This window comes from Labeo rohita, chromosome 9 (assembly GCF_022985175.1).
Source record: "Labeo rohita strain BAU-BD-2019 chromosome 9, IGBB_LRoh.1.0, whole genome shotgun sequence".
Classification (NCBI taxonomy): Eukaryota; Metazoa; Chordata; class Actinopteri; order Cypriniformes; family Cyprinidae; genus Labeo; species Labeo rohita.
In genome coordinates, this window is record NC_066877.1 from 12,009,923 (window position 1) to 12,026,656 (window position 16,734).

General features: G+C 37.6%; 1 protein-coding gene across 1 annotated transcript; it reads left to right on the top strand.

Moving 5' to 3' along the window:
* The first annotated feature begins 872 nt into the window (after positions 1–872).
* zgc:162707 (UPF0524 protein C3orf70 homolog B) lies at positions 873–12,561 on the top strand. Its single transcript, XM_051118409.1, has 3 exons — positions 873–1,274; positions 1,555–1,743; positions 11,855–12,561. The coding sequence occupies exons 2-3, from the start codon at positions 1,560–1,562 to the stop codon at positions 12,436–12,438; spliced, it is 768 nt and encodes a 255-aa protein (XP_050974366.1). The 5' UTR covers positions 873–1,274; positions 1,555–1,559; the 3' UTR covers positions 12,439–12,561.
* Positions 12,562–16,734: the final 4,173 nt, after the last annotated feature.

A 16,734-nucleotide genomic window follows, 5' to 3' on the forward strand; every position in this document is an offset into this window, starting at 1 on the left:
TTTCTGTGATGGCAAAGCTGGATTTTCAGCAGCCATTATCAGTTATCACTGTCACATGATTCTTCAGAAATCATTTTAATATGCTGATTTGATGCTTAAGGAACATTTCTTATTGTTATCAGTGTTGTAAATAGTTGTGCTGCCTGATATTTGTCTGTGATACATGATTTCCATGATTTTCAGTGAACTTCAAAAAAACAGCATTTATTTGCAATACTGTTTTTTTACATTATAAATGTCTTTACTGTCAATTTAATACATCCTGGCTGAATAAGAGTCTTAATAAAAAAAAAAAAAAAAAACAAATTTTACTGAGCCCAAACATTTTTCAAGGGTATATACATTATGAGTACCCGTTAATATCTTTTTATTATTCATATGGCTGTGCATTCACTTTGAGGAAAACTTTTTAATTAATTTTGCTTTGAGGATCTGTGTGGAATAGCTGGTCTGTGAGGTGTAGTGCGTATGATGTGATTTGTGGTTTGCTGCAAGGGATAAGTTAATTGCTATTGCTTCTGTGCTGCTATGTTTGAGGCTATTTAATTAAACACCACTAAACCCCTGTGTTCACCCCTTTGAACTATGTCCAAAGATAGTGTAGAAAACTATGAAGACCAATGTGTGTGTGCATATACATAAAGAGAGAGCTCATAAGTTTGCATCAGTACTTAAATTCACTAACTATCAAGATGATGTACGTAGGGCCAACTACAAGACAATGCATTTTTTTTCCACGACATTGTTTTAAATGTTCACACAGTGCTGAAAACCTTTGAGATGACTCTCAGGAGATTATAACGCCGTCTGCTGGTCAAGTGTCGTCACTGCCGCTGTGTGCCGTGTATAATATCTTTCAGCGTCCGAGCAGCTCTCAGTCCCGCAGCAGCATCCGCCGCGACAGCAGAGCGAGGAGCTCACGCGCCACCGGGCTCATGTTTCACACAAGTTTCAATCTGCGCTGCTTTGCTGAGGTTTTTTGCCTCTTTAACTAGAGAACGCTCCAGGACATTCACATGCGTGATTGTTCTTCAACAAAGATCCGACAGCCACCGTTATTTTAACTCAGTTCAATTGATACTTCTCTGGAAATCTACGAAAACCCAAGGATTATCCGCACCGAGAAGCCATTTGTCCGTTTAATATGGGAAAAATGGCATTCTTCATATTCAATATGACTACACGGATCTTAATGCAGATGTTGTGGGAAGTTTAATGCAGATTTTGTGTGATGGCAGGATATCATCAGCTGTAAGTGCTCAAACGTGAATAAGGTAAGCAAGATCCAAACTCCAAATACTTGTATAGTTCTTCTTATTATATGAGACTAACATGCTGTTCTTCATTTATTTTTAATACAGTAATGTTTTACATAACAGCAATGATATCACATGATAATATTATATAATACTACAATATAAAATGTAAAAATAGTGTGTCCTTAATGCATTTTATTCTTTGTTGTTTTAGACTAAAGCCTTCCTATTTGTAATGCATGTTAAATCAGTAGGTTAACACTCAGTGTATTTTCATCGCATGACTCTTCTCTTACAGTAACCATGGCTTACACCGGAGCTCAGAAGGCTTTGAAGAGCGATAAGTTAGATGAAGCTCAAGCTCTGGCCAAAAGCTGTGCAGGCAGGCCGGACTTTCTTCCCTGTGACGGACTGTCCATCTGCGCGACACACAGCCACGGAAAGTGTTTCAAACTTCACTGGTGCTGCCATTTGGGCTGGTGTCACTGTAAGTAGCCAACTTCTGACATGCAATTATATTCTATTCTACTCTATTCTATTCCAAATTAGTGTCCACTACTCTGAAATGAGGAGTAGTATCATTCACATCACACACACACAAAAAACAAAAGAAAAACAAAAGGATAATATTGCAGCTGACAGTATGAATAAAGAGCACTGCCCAAACTTTCTGTATTCTTAGCCGAAAGAAATACGCTACTGTCACTCATCTTGCAGGAAAACTAAGTTATATAGTGAAAACAACAAAATATTTAATTTCCTTTACTATTTGTGACCTCGGACCACAAAACCAGTCGTAAGTTGCATGGGTATATTTGTAGCAATAGCCAACAATACATTGTATGGGTCACAATTATCGATTTTTGTTTTATGCCAAAAATCATTAGGATATTACGTAAAGATCATGTCCAATGAAGATATTTTGTGAATTTCCTACCATAAGTATATCAAAACGTAATTTTTGATTAGTAATATGCATTGCTAAGGTGATTTTTTTTTTTTCAATTTTTAGATTTTTTTTTTGCACCCTCAGATTCCAGATTTTCAGATTGTTGTATCTCAGCCCAATATCTTCATATCCTAACAAACCATACATCAGTGGAAGACGTATTTTTTCAGCTTTCAGCATGATGTATAAATCTCAGTTTCAAAAAATAGACTCTTATGACTGGTTTTGTGGTCCAGGGTCACATTTATATAAATCTAGGGTTTCAAATATAACATTTATTTGATAGACACTATCTGCTGTTTTTCTTATTTATTGTCACGGCTGCTTTGGGAACATCTATGAACCTGTGTTGTCATCAGAAACTACTGTCTGGTGCTTTTTCAGCATTATATGACTTCACATATACCTGCTTGGGAGGTTCTTAGTAAGCAAGATGTGTCAGCCATGAATATCTCCCCAGAAATATCTCACGGGCAAATCCAGTGTGAGGGTTAACCTTTCCTGACTTTATCAAAGCAGACCTTACCCCACCTGAACCCTGACGCCACTTCTATATTCTCCAGTCGGTAGCTTGCCATGACCCTGAGTCCACCAGTCATCAGCGAACACACAGGAAGCGGCAGCTCCACTCCTTTAGCAGGATGTTCACTTCCTCTAGTTCACGTCCCTGTGACGGAGTTCAGCTCCTGAGTGACTGTAAAAGCTTTCATTGTGTTTAAGGGAGGTAAATGTCAGTGTGAGGCCTTTAGAACTGTGTGAACTGATCAAACCGTATTTAATACCCTTTCATGACACTTCTGTCAAGGGAACTGAACTTTATTGAGTCCAGCCGTCAAGTAATAAAATAATATTATCCTCAGTGGACCTCAGAGTAGTTCCTACCCAGAGATTTTTGATTTTCTCTAGATTTTGGATTAACTCCATTGTTTTACGGCTTATTTTGGTGTAAAAGCTGATCAGCTGCTGTTTGTGATTACTTATACAACACAGAAAGGGTACTCTGTTTATGTATTTATTTGATCGATTATGTCTGTAATCATCATATTGTAAAATGCAGTTACGCAGCCTTTGTTTTATGAACAATTCATCATTGTTAGCATGCATTGTGATAGCGTAATACCTTTCATTAATGTACACATGAGATATGAAGTTGCAAAATAATGAATTTAGACTATAGGATGGTGGGAGTCACTTAAATATGCGAATGCCCGACTCCTTTATCAGTCTGTGCACATGATGACAGCTTTAATCTACCATTATTGCAATTGAGACAAAGCATTATGTTAATGTGTGCGTGTGGTTTATCAGCCAGCACACTTGCCCTGTGATATAACTACTGACTGGTGCACCATTGTGAGAAGTACTAAATGTACCATAAAATTACAAGCACAACATTTTCACCCCGATATGTATTGTTTAGTATGCCTGTTCTGTTAAATAATTCATGATGCTCTGATGCATAACTGTAGTGCAGACTTTTAAAATTATAGCACAAATGGTAACTGCTATTCACAACCCCATGTGTGGCTCATTATCAGGTGGAGCACTCTTCATTTTATGCCACTTTTACAGATCTTTTGCTTTAGTGGAGAAGTCTACTATCGTTTAAAAGTTGTTTTTTTGAAATACTTCGGCAAGGATGCATTAAACTGATGACAGTAAAGACGTGTTTATTCTTACAAAAGATTTCCACTTTAAATAAATGCTGTTTTGAACTTTGGAATACTAAGCAGAACTGTTTTCAACATTTATAATAATAAGAAATGCACGTCAGCATATTAGAATGATTGCTGAAGGATCATGTGACACTGAAGACTGGAGTAAGAAATCACGGAATCTAGTCATAAAAATGGAATTTACTGAATAATGCGGAATGTCACGGAATTTGTGACAATAAATTAATCAAACGTTGACCATTACACTTAAATCAAACCACAATATGGACTTGTGTCTGTAAATATTAAGCCGCAAAAATACTATTTAAATATGAATCCTGCATGTTCTGCGTGTCTCTGTTTTAATGAATGGAGCAGACGAGTGGTTTTGCTTACTACACACACAGAAGCACGCGTGATGCTCGCAGTGATTTCAGCATCTATCATCTCACTAAATGAGGACATAAATACATGAACAATATCTGCTGAGAGTCACTTCATGAGCATTTGACCGTTCCATTTTAGGAAAACTAGCGTTATATCATATGCACACAGTAATGTACAGGTAGACACAGCAACAAAATAAAAGTAAAAAAAAAGTCCTGTTTAACTTGAGGCCAGATATATATTACTACTATTACTACTACTTTAAAAATAAATTTGAATAAATTAAGTATGCATTTGAATAATTAGACATGCTAAAACACAGAATTTGATAACAATAAAACATATGATGAGAAAAAATAAAACATTTCATAGGTCCCTAAACATGTCATTTTTGTTGAACCTTTAAAAAAACTGATGTAAAATTTCACACGTTTCATGATTTTAATTAATTAGACAAAAAAAAAAAAATGTAATCATTAAAAAGAAGTTAAGAAAAATTAAAATGGGAAAAACGAAATCCAGAACAATTAAAACGGAAAAAAAAATGGAATTTGGGAAAAAAAATAAAATGATTTCATAGAGCCCTATAAATCCCCTGAAGCCTTTCAAATGCAATTCTGCTTCTATTGTAGAAAAAGTCTTTATTGTCTCTTACATCTTCTTAGGGTGCAGTGAGCGCCCCAACTAGACATCACTGTGTTACGGTGTACATTGTGATGATTTATTAATATTGTTGTTCCACAGTACCACGCGTGATACTGTCAGCTTTGCTCAGCTGTGTTTGGGTTTGACAGTATCCAGTCGTACTCTGAGCAAATCCAGGGTTGTGGTGAGATAGGAGAAGCTGTGAGAGTGGCGTCTGCTCTTCAGGCGTGTTCGTGCTGCTTAGTGATGTTATGTGGCCATGTGTGAAACGTAGAGAAGGAAGCCTCCTGTTTCTGGCGCTGTGCCTGCAGCTCCAGCTGTCAAACATTGATTTCCTCTGTGAGCTCTGTTCTGGCTTGGAGATCCGGTTCTTTGTCCAACAGATTTCTAAAACAAAGAAGCCAAAGAAGTCTGTAAATGAATGCCAAACTGTACAAGTGGAACCTCTATTGTTGACTGCACATGAGGAAAGTACAGCGAAATAATTGTGTTCCGCAGAGTTGAGATAGCTGCTACCCCTGCAGTTTGCTTCATATGCACTTTTCACAGGACATGTTTGGAATCTCATTAGAATGTAATTAGTTTGTTTTGCTTTTGTACTACTTTTGTTGTCTTTGCCTTTCTTGGTAAGATATGTTTATTAAGTTCTGCTCATGAATTTATTAGAGAAATCATGTTAAATCTCAGGGCTACAATTATATGCTTATGCACTTAAAAAGGTACAAACTTGTCATTGAGGTAGTACTCTAAAGTACAAAAGCTAAAAGGTATCTTCGTACCTTATTTACACTTAAATTGGACATTGGATAATTGGACAAATTAAGATATTTCGGATGAAATCCAAGAGCTCTCATAACCCTCCACAGACAGCAAGGGTCCTACTACGTTCAAGGCACAGAAGCATAGTAAGGACGTTGTTACAATAGTCCATGTGACATCAGTGGTTCAACCTTATTTTTTGAACCTATGAGAATACTTTTTGTGCACAAAGAAAACAAAAATAACAACTTTTTACAACAGTTTCTTCTCTCCTGGGACAGTCCACATGCTCTCGGTTTTCATCAAAAATATTTTAATTTGTGTTCCAAAGGTGAACGAAGATCTTGTGAATTTCGATCGACATGAAGATGAGTAATTAATGACAGAATTTTCATTTTTGGGTGAACTGTCCCTTTAAGGGGCCATTTACACTACACCGTTTTTAGCTAAAAACTGAAAACTTTTATGTGTTTTGGCTAGGGGTTGGTGATATGCCCAAAATCTTATATCACAATGTAAATAATTTTATTTCACGATAACAATATATATCACAACATAGTTATTTTTGCTTTAAGTAACGTCTTTATGATATCAAAATGTTTGATACCATAGAAATTTCAGCATTCTTGTGTCAATACCACAAAAAATAAATAGTAGCTTAAATGAAAAATAAAAATAAAAAAACTGACTAAACAAGAGTAAGAAACTAATTACAAGCAATGGGACAAAAAATCTACAGTCGAACAAATAAATAAATATTACATTGTATAAAGTAATCAAATGTATAAAACACTGCATATTCTTCATTGTGTGACTTTAAAGTTACAAAAGTGATTTAGTTGGGAGTACTGAGAGATTTTCTCTCTTTTGTTGTTTGGTTAACATGAATGACAGACAGCAGGAATATTAGACTGCTGTCACTTTAAGAGCTCCCCGGATCCAATATGTTGTTACACATGTGTCCTTTCTCAGCTGTTTGCTTTCACATAAGACCTAAATTACTGTGTTTATGAGGAAACTTTGCAAAGGCATTTGAAGTTTTTGGCTTTTAATATGAGTGTAATAGCCTTAAAGGAGAAGTTCACTTCCAGAACAAAAATTTACAGATAATTTACTCACCCCCTTGTCATGCAAGATGTTCATGTTTTTCTTTCTTCAGTCGATAAGAAATTATGTTTCTTGAGGAAAACATTTCACGAATGTGAAAGTCCATTTTATTGGACTTCAATGGTGGCCCCAAGTTTGAACTTCCAAAATGCAGTTTAAATGCAACTTCAAATGTCTCTAAACGATCCCAGCCAAGGAAGAAGGGTCTTATATAGAAAAACGATCCATTTTCGAAACAAATTGACATTTTATAAAAAATTTAACCTCAAATGCTGGTCTTGTCTCATCGATGCGCATGCGTAGTCTGTGTAATTCGTCTCAATACAGTTAGGGTATGTTGAAAAACTCCCATCTCGTTTTCTTCTTCAATGTCAAAATTGTCCTACATCGCTGTTTTACCTTTTTTTTTGTGAAGGGCTCTTGATCTTTTTTGCATGTTCACTTTGTAAACACTGGGTTGGTACTTCTGCAGTAATGTAGGATGATTTTGAAGTTGGAGAATAAAACAAGATGGGAGTTTTTCAACATAACCTAACTGTATTGACCGTATTGAAAAATTTGTTTCGGAAATGACCTATCGTTTTGCTAGATAAGACCCTTCTTCCTTGGCTGGGATCATTTAGAGCCACTTGAAGCTGCATTTAAACTGCATTTTGGAAGTTTAAACTTGGGGGCACCATTGAAGTCCACTGTATGGAGATAATTCCTGATTTTTTTCCCTCAGGAAACATAATTTCTTATCGACTAAAGAAAGAAAGAAAGACATGAACATCTTGGATGACAAGAGGGTGAGTAAATCTGCAAATTTTTGTTCTGGAAGTGAACTTCTCCTTTAAGGTTATCTATAAGCTAGTGAGTTCAAAACAATGACAACATTCGCATTTACAAGTAGGGCTGCAACGATTCGTCGACGTTGTCGACAAAAATCGATAATAGAAATAGTCGACAATGAATTTCAATTTTCTCTCTCTCTCTCTCTCTCTCTCTCAACCAACCTCCGTTCCGGATTTGTAAACTACATTTCAGTTAGGGGTGTGTGATATGACGATTTTTGATTGTGGACAAATAAAATGTCTCCACAATCTGCTTTTAAGGAAATATACTATATTTCGTGCTACAGCGCACATTCTGTCAGACGCAATTCTGGCGCCTCCATCTCCATATACTGTACAACGCGGCATACATTCACATCAAATGATAACTCATCTTCAGAGTTTTACTCACGCAGGGGCGTAATTTCCACTGGGGACACACTTTTCAAAATCCCCCCACTTTCAAATTGTTTTGTTAAATTAATGTCTTGTATTGTAGAATGCACACTCAGCACCGCCGAGAGTTTAGCACCATCGTTAAAACGAAACCGAAAGTAAAACGCGCGCGCGCATTCAAAAGCAATTTTAATACCCCAAGTTTAGAGAGCGACTCCCCAATGTGCGCAAATTAGGCTATATAACATATCTAGGCTGTAGGCTATAGGTTGTGTAGTTGTATTTAATACAACCTTAATATTCATTTGGTGCTCCTAAATTTTTTTTAATGCTCCTAACTTGGGAGTTGGGAAGTTGGGAGCACCAGTGCTACCAAGTAAAAAATTTAATTTCGAGCCCTGTGCATGGTTTGCAAAGCAGTCCTTGCGTATCACGGCAGCACCTCGGTGATGCACGAACATTTAAAGAGAAAGCACGTCGGACAGTTGAATGAAACTGACTTGGTTTGACTCGCCTCGGTAAGATTTAAATAACATGGAAGCCAATACGTTTTGTTTTGGATGTACATTGTACATTTTATAAGCGTCCTTTATAAAAATGATAGAGTGTCTTTATTTATGCATTTATGTCTATACTGACCGAGCACTGTGCCTAATTGGTTTTAGACAGGGCATTTTTATTTACTTTTAGTATGAATCGGCCTATCAGCAGCAAAGTTCAATAAAGTATGCATTTTTCATTGAAGTACCCCCTTCTTTCTTGTGTTTACTATCATTTTCCACAGAATTAAAGCAATCTCATGCTAAATTTTAGAAAAATTTAATAATTATTCGATTAGTCGACTAATCGTTTCAATAGTCGGTGACTAGTCGACTATTAAAATATCGCAGCCCTATTGTGCAAACAGTGACTTCATGCGTATTGCATGTTCAAGTCTAAAGGTATGCGTGAGTTTCTTTCTTTCTTTCCTTACTGGCCTTGCATGCATAATACAGCCTTTCAGTCATTTCTGTGGATGTGATAGGGCAGTTATTTGTTACTTGGAATTATATGTCTTCATAATATACTATATTACTATTATCATGTTTTATTACACGTTTTTATTACACTATTCCATATATTGGAAGCTCTCATGCTGTTTTAAAATGTAGTTTAGGTAGTAGTGTTGCTACTTTTAGTTAGTTCAAATGTGGCGCAGCACCAAACACAAGCTATATGACAGTTGCTGTCCTATACTTTCCGAAGTGTCCTCTATAAATCTGTTCTGGGGAAGTGTAGGGATGGATGGGCCTACTGTCGTATGTTATCTCTGCAGAGCTGACTCCTGTATAATTCAGGGGATGCTTTTTGTGAAAGAGAAAGACAGAGATTGAGCATGTGTGAAAGACTCTTAGACAAAGAGACATGAGACAAGAGACTTACTGTCAAAGGCCATGAGCGAGTGAGTGGATGTTGATCTGGGCCTTAGATAACAGGGGATTAGTGTTGTCAGAGATGTCCTGATCACACCCCGGCTGAATTCTGCCAGATGTGTGGAACGGAACGGAAATGAGCTGTATGGTTCTGTCTGCCCCCACCCCCCTTCATTTTGACAAATTTTCAACCAAGGGAGAGCATGAGCGCACTCCTGAATCACAAAATGACAATTTTTTTTATATAGTTCTCTCAGATTCCCAACTGTAATATTCACAATATGATTCAAAGGGACCTCTCATGGAAACCAACATTTTTCTTTTCAGCTCTTATATGTGTAAGAAAAGCTGCAAAGAGGGGTAATTTAGATATTGTATTATTGACAATGAGCACATTTACATATGTCCACTGGGATTTAGGGCAAAAATAATCCACATTTTTATAATGTGTTATCAAAAAAAGCACCCATTTATAAAATAGCTGAGTATCTCACATGTGGCATATGTGATCCTGGACCACAATATATCAAAATATATCAAAACTTAATTTTTGATTAGTAATATGCATTGCTGAGAATTTAATTTGGACAGCGTTAAAGGCAATTATTTTCTTATTTTAATTTTTTTGGACCCTCAGATTACAGATATCCAAATAGTTGTATTTTGACCAAATCCTAACAAACCATACATCAATGAAAAGCTTATTCATTCAGCTTTCATATGACCCTTATGACTGGTTTTGTGGTCCAGGGTCACATATTTCTTTATTTTCTCAGATTAGTACTGTATTTGCTGTTAAACGTGTAGCTAATATAGTAGTATTTGGTAACTGTTTTCCAAATCAGCTCTGGAAATGTGAAGAAAACATTCCCAACTCAAACATTTTAAACAGGGTTTTTATTCAAATGTATAATTGAAACCAGTTCAGAAAACTGTATGGATGTCGGGACCAGCCAATTATGTAAAAAAGTATTCAAGCAGATGTGTCTACATTATTTACAGCTATTTTTGTATTTCGTGCTGATTTGATTATGTAATTAACAACCATATAGCTAACAGATGTCATTTATGTATAAAAGTATTAAAGGTACAAAGTCTCAAAGGAAGGATAGAAAACAAAAATGTAAGATTAAATCATGATTCTTTTAAGAGCAAGAAACATTGCCTACACTACAAAAATAAAGGTGCTTAAAAGGTTCTTCACAGCGATGGCATAGATGAACCATTTTTGGTTCCACAAAGAACCATTCAGTCAAAGGTTCTTTAGATGTTAAAGGTTCTTTATGGAACCATTTAGACCAAAAAGGTTCCTTTATTTTTAAGAGTGCAACATTCTTAGTAGACTGATAATGCTACAACATATAGAATAACCCCTGTTAATTAATTCTGTGAAAGTAGTATTGCTGTACTGCAATTCTACCTCAGTGGATTACGGCATAACCTATTTGGATAATTCATTTTCATCTCTTACTATTCTAAATGTGCACAGTTTTTTTTTCATATGTTTCAATGAATTACACTGGACAATTTTAGAATTTTTGATCCCTCTTTTCTGACAGCAAATCCAAAGATGAACTGAATTTGTGTGTGCCAGTAGTTTTCATCGGCATGTAGATGCACACCACAGGTTTTTGAATAACTTTCTCTGTGTGAGATACTGATGTGTGCTTTAATGAAAACAAAACATTGATCTGTAAATGATGATGACATTCAGAGCAGAGGTCTGCCACTAATACTGCAGTGCACTGCAAGAGACTGTACATAATGAAGCATCCTGTGAGTTTTAATGCAATGCATATTTTCTATTTTTTTGGGGGGGGGGTCCCTTAGTTATACTTTAAGAAAAAGTTAACCCAAAAGTGAAAATTTGCTAAATATTTACTCACCCTTGGGCCATCTAAGATGTAGATGAGTTCATTTCATCATCAGATTAAGAGAAATGTAGCATTAAATTACTTGCTCACCAGTGGATCCTCTGCGAATGGGTGAATGGATGCCGTCAGAATGAGAGTGCATATAGCTGATAACAAGTCATCTATCCATAATATTGCTTTCTCAAGTGAAAAAGTGATCTCGTCTGAATCAGGAGAGAAATATCAACACAGATCAAACATGTTTTATTTGTTTCTGGACTGGAGGCATGTTGATTAGTAGTGCATTATTATGATGTTTTCATCAGTGGGTTGACTTCTCATTCTGACGGCACCCATTCACTGCAGAGGATCCATTAGTGAGCAAGTGATGTAATGCTACATTTCTCCTTCTTTTCTCTCTTCTCTACTTGATGGCTTATGGGTGAATACATTTCAGCAAATATTCATTTTTGCTTAAACTACTCTTAAAGCTTAGCTGCCTAAATATTCCCAAAGCCTCTGCTTGCTTCAGTCTTGTTGAGGTAACAAAATTTTAATGCACAAATTAGTATGTGCTTCCTGACACATCCAGGTGATGATTTTCTTTTCCTCTGTCTGTACAGGTAAATATGTCTACCAGCCCATGACCAATGTCGCTCAGCTACCCAGCACACCTGTGCCGGCGGCTCCATCTGACTGCACCGACACCATCGATCTGTCCATCTCTCTGACTGAACGCTTCCTCCGCATCTCCCCCTGTTTCCTGCCTCCACCTTGTCCCGAATCTCCCAAATACTGCAACATTGCTGAACTGTTTATCGATGACTACATTGTCAAACGCATCAACGGCAAGATGTGCTATGTTCAGCGGCCCCCAATTCACACGGAGGCCCCTTCAACTCCACCTCAGATAAATCCCGCCTCTCTGACACCACAGAAACAGCACACTGAAGACAAGCAGACTGTTGAGGAGACTGTTAAAGGACCAAAAATGGGCCACTGCTCTTCACCCTCCAGCTCCGAGGACTCAGGGATCAATGCGTTGGGAGGACACTATTTGGAGTCCTGTGAGGAAGAGTCTGAGGATGAACTTAGCACGGATGGACACTCCAGTCCAGGAAGTCTATGGGACCAGGATGAATGCACCCTACTGTCCCCGTCCAAATCCATTGTGGAGATTATTGAAAATATTGAAACTACTGTGTGATATTTGCTTTTCTGTTCTTTTCACATTTCTCTCTCTTTGTCTGATAAGATAAACTCATTGTGTTAAAAGAAATATTGTATGTAGAGGAAAATGCTTCACCCATAAAGACAGTGCTATACTTTACATTTGTCTTTAATCTCTTTGCTCACTGTTACACCTTACACGGTCCTTAAAGGGATAGTTCACCTAAAAATGAAAATTCTGTCATTAATTACTAGGGTTGGGTATCGAAAATCCAGATTCCAGAATTGGATACTTAAGGTCAGGAATCAGATACTTCTTGTGAAATAAAAATATCGATTCCGCCTGTCGATTCCTATATGCATTTTTTTCTTCTGTGAGGACCCGACCTAGTGATCTGCCAGGACCTTGCTCGCTAATCTAAGTGCTTAGCGCTCCAAAGTATAGCTACACTTGCAATCAGAAGTCAAAAAAGCAAAGTAGCCTATAATATTTGTGATAAGCATGTTGCAATAGATGTGTCACCGCCAATATGACAAAGCATTTTCATTTATAAGATCGTTAAAGATCACAAACACGATTCAAATACCAACGTGATTCTGTTTCTAAATTACAGTGATTCATCTGCTTGATTCCTCAAACTTTCTTTCGTGCAGCATACGACCAGTGTGATTTGAACATTCAAATCTGTTTGTGGTGCCGCTGACCTAAAGAGAGCCACTGTCATGCATATGAACGAAACAGTTTCACAGTCTTTTCAACCACACAGTTCATTATTTCTGTGTTACAAACATTCAAATAATCACAGAAGAACTGGGATAAAAGTTCATAGTCTGGATATAAACTCTATGTACGGTAGAGATCAAAATAGAGTAGGCTAAATTATCCTTTTGAAAGTTAATGACATCCCAAATAATGTTAAAGATTTATTGATTACAATGTTAAGCCAGTAGATGTCTTTGATCATTCATTCAAAAACACTGATTCATCCAGTAATGAACCAAGTAAATATTGAGTGAATCACTGAATCATTTACTTATAAATTAGGCCTACATGTGATTTTGTTTAGTTGTCTAATGTTTTTTTCTTTAGAATCGCAAGAAAATCACAACAACCCAATTTATCCAGAATCACGCAGCTCTATTTTGCAAACAGCTCTTAAGTGAATCTTGTTTTTATGTAGCCTGTTGATTTTTGTTCATCCCACATGGAAAGAACCTATATGAGGATATATGCGCATATATGAAACCTATATGCAGTATATATGCACATATATGATAATATATATGCTGCATATATGCGTATATATGCCACATATAGGCAAAATTGAGGTGCATATATGTGCATATACAGGCCATATAGGTCTCCTGTATTGCTTCTTTATATCCACAAAAAAGCCCTATATGTACTGTGACGAGTCGACTGCCTCCCCCCCCCTTATTGTCAGCTGCACCCCGTCGGTAATCGCCGCCCTTCACCAGGCTCCCGACGGGAGTGGGCGTGTGGGAGGAGGAGGGGCGCCGAAACATCCAGGTCTGGCGGCGTGTGATGAGGCACACCTGATGTGAATGAAGCCTCATCACCGCCGCTGTTAAAATGCCGAGCGCGCCTCTCCTCAGGAGACCGGTCTCTTCCCCGTGCATGCACGCTGGTGTCCTCGTGGGTCCAGGAAGGGGTGAAGAGGGAACCAGCGCCGCAGGACGAGTTGCCGGACCCCGCGGGTCCGGATGAGGACCGCACCCGTAACGGCTGACGGGCCAGGATGCCGGGCCGTGTTATCCCCCAGAAGCGCCGCGTAGGTGGAGGAGGACGATGCCGCTAGAGAAGCCGCCGCCCCTCGCACCCCGGACCTGAGCGGGGAGCGCGTGCGGCCGCCGGACTCCGCCCCTTACCTGGACCCTTCCCTTTTGGAACACTACCCCTCCTTCACGGAACCCCGTCACTTCGAGGACACCAGATCCCCCTTTTGTTTTGGACACTTTTTCCCCCTTTTTGGACAGTTTGTTTTATTGTTTAATAAAAGCCTCTCCGAGGCCTGACGTCACGCCCACTGTGTCTGTCGCTTTGCTCCGCCCCCGTGACAGTACATACAAGATATGTCTCCTATATAGCTCATGGCAGGATCTGGTCATTTTAGCTCATATCTCACTTTGGCAACTGTCATACATGATGCCTATCTCATATTTTCTATTATCAAGGCAATAACTAAGAACTAACTAAAAAAAAAAAAAATGCAAAAAACTTATGTGCGAACACGTGAAATTGGTATCACATGTAATTGGCATGTTATGGAATTTACCCACATGGAAATAACCTATATAAACATATATGTTTTAATATAGGTTTTGATATAGGTTTTTAATATATGTGACATATATAAAATTGGCCGTTTCCTATATTGTATGTACATATATGCACATATATGTACATATAATATGTGACATATATAAAATTGGCCATTTTCCTATATTATATGTACATATATATGTACATATAATATAGGAAAACGGCCAATTTTATATATGTCACATATATTAAAAACCTATATCAAAACCTATATTAAAACATATGTTTATATAGGTTATTTCCGTGTGGGATGGTATTCAGCTGCAACTAAATGTTTAGCAAAAAAAGAAACAGAATAAATGTGCTTGATGTCATCTTTTATTCACACTGGAATCGAAACTGGGAATCAAAAAGAATCAGAATCGATAAGCAGAATCGGAATTGATAATATTCTAACGATACCCAACCCTATTAATTACTCAAACTCATGTTGTTCCGAACCTGTACGATATTTGTTCATCTTCAGAACACAAATTAATATATTTTTAATGAAATCCAAGACCTTTCTGACCCTTTATAGACAGCAACGCAACTAACACACTCAAGGCCCAGAAAGGTAGTAAGGACATAAAATAGTCCACGTAACATCAGTGCTTCAACTGTTATGTTAGGAAGCTACAAGAATACTTTTTGTGCGCAATGAACAAAGTAACGGCTTTATTCAACAACTATTCTTCTCTTCCGTGTCAGTCTTTGCCATGCGTTTGGAGAGTTCAGAAGGCTATTTTAACAGTGTTCTTACTACATTTCTGGGCCTTGAATGTGGTAGTTGTAATGCTGTCTACGCAGGGTCAGGAAGCTCTCGGATTTTATTCTAATTTGTGTTCTCAAGATGATTGAAGGTCTTACATGTTTGGAACGACATGAGGCTGAGTAATTAATGACAGAATTTCCTTTGTTTTTGTTTTTTTTGTTGGATAGAAATGAACCAGATAGAGTGAGAACTGCATTTCAGAACTGTGTTCTTGCCTCACCTCCAATTCACTATAGTAAGCCATCGGAACTGAGGTTAAATCATGCGAAATGAACTGGGCTAATTTATTCAAAATTAATTATTTTATAGTCTTGTCTGTAAATATAAAATACTACTATGGTGGCATTTATGCTACTTGCTCCAGTGACATATTTTTCAAATACTCATCTAGTAGGATTTTCTTCTTAGTAAATATTTGTGTAGCTAGTAAGATATGGTGATAACATTAAATCATACAGCCTCAAATGATCAGAATCATCTGCGCGGAACAGCAGTCGACTCAGGTAAACTGAGGTAAAACTAATAGAGAGGTTAACATTTTGTAGTGCAGGTTTGAGGAGCAGGAAGGGCATCCGGCGTAAAACATCTGCCAAATCGGCTGTGCGGATCACTCCGCTGTGGCGACCCCTGATCAAGGGAGCAAGCCGAAGGAGAGAGAGAGAGTGCAGGTTTGAGGAGAACAAAGGAATGACACTTCTGTACCTAAACCACATTATAACTAACCAGCTGACCAATATATGAAGTTAAATGTGAAATATTTAGACCTTTCTTCCCTATTTAGATGGTAATTGTTTTTGATGGGGATGTAGCGTAAAAATTCCAGGCCGAATTACCTACTGTTTTTTGACAAACACCAAGGTGTGGTAATTTAATTGCTGTCCGAATCCACATCTCTGAGTTTACGAGAAAAAATAGATTAAAAAATTAATGTTTAAAACACTTTTCACCACTGCCAAACACTGTGCAGTAAATGTAGTACTTCTCTGTAATTTGCATGCCTATTTATTTCTGAAATGCTGGAAAGTATTTGAAAGAACAATGCTTCATACCTGCTTCACGCATGCGTGACTGAACGAATCACTCCCAGAGACGACTCTTTTGTCCCGAGTCACATTAAAGATTCGTTCAAAATGAACTCCATCACTAGTTTTAATGTGTTTGAGAGATGAGGGAGAGAGTGAGCAGAGTTTCAGTGATACTAAAAGCAGGCATCTGGTCAACCGTAACTGACAAGG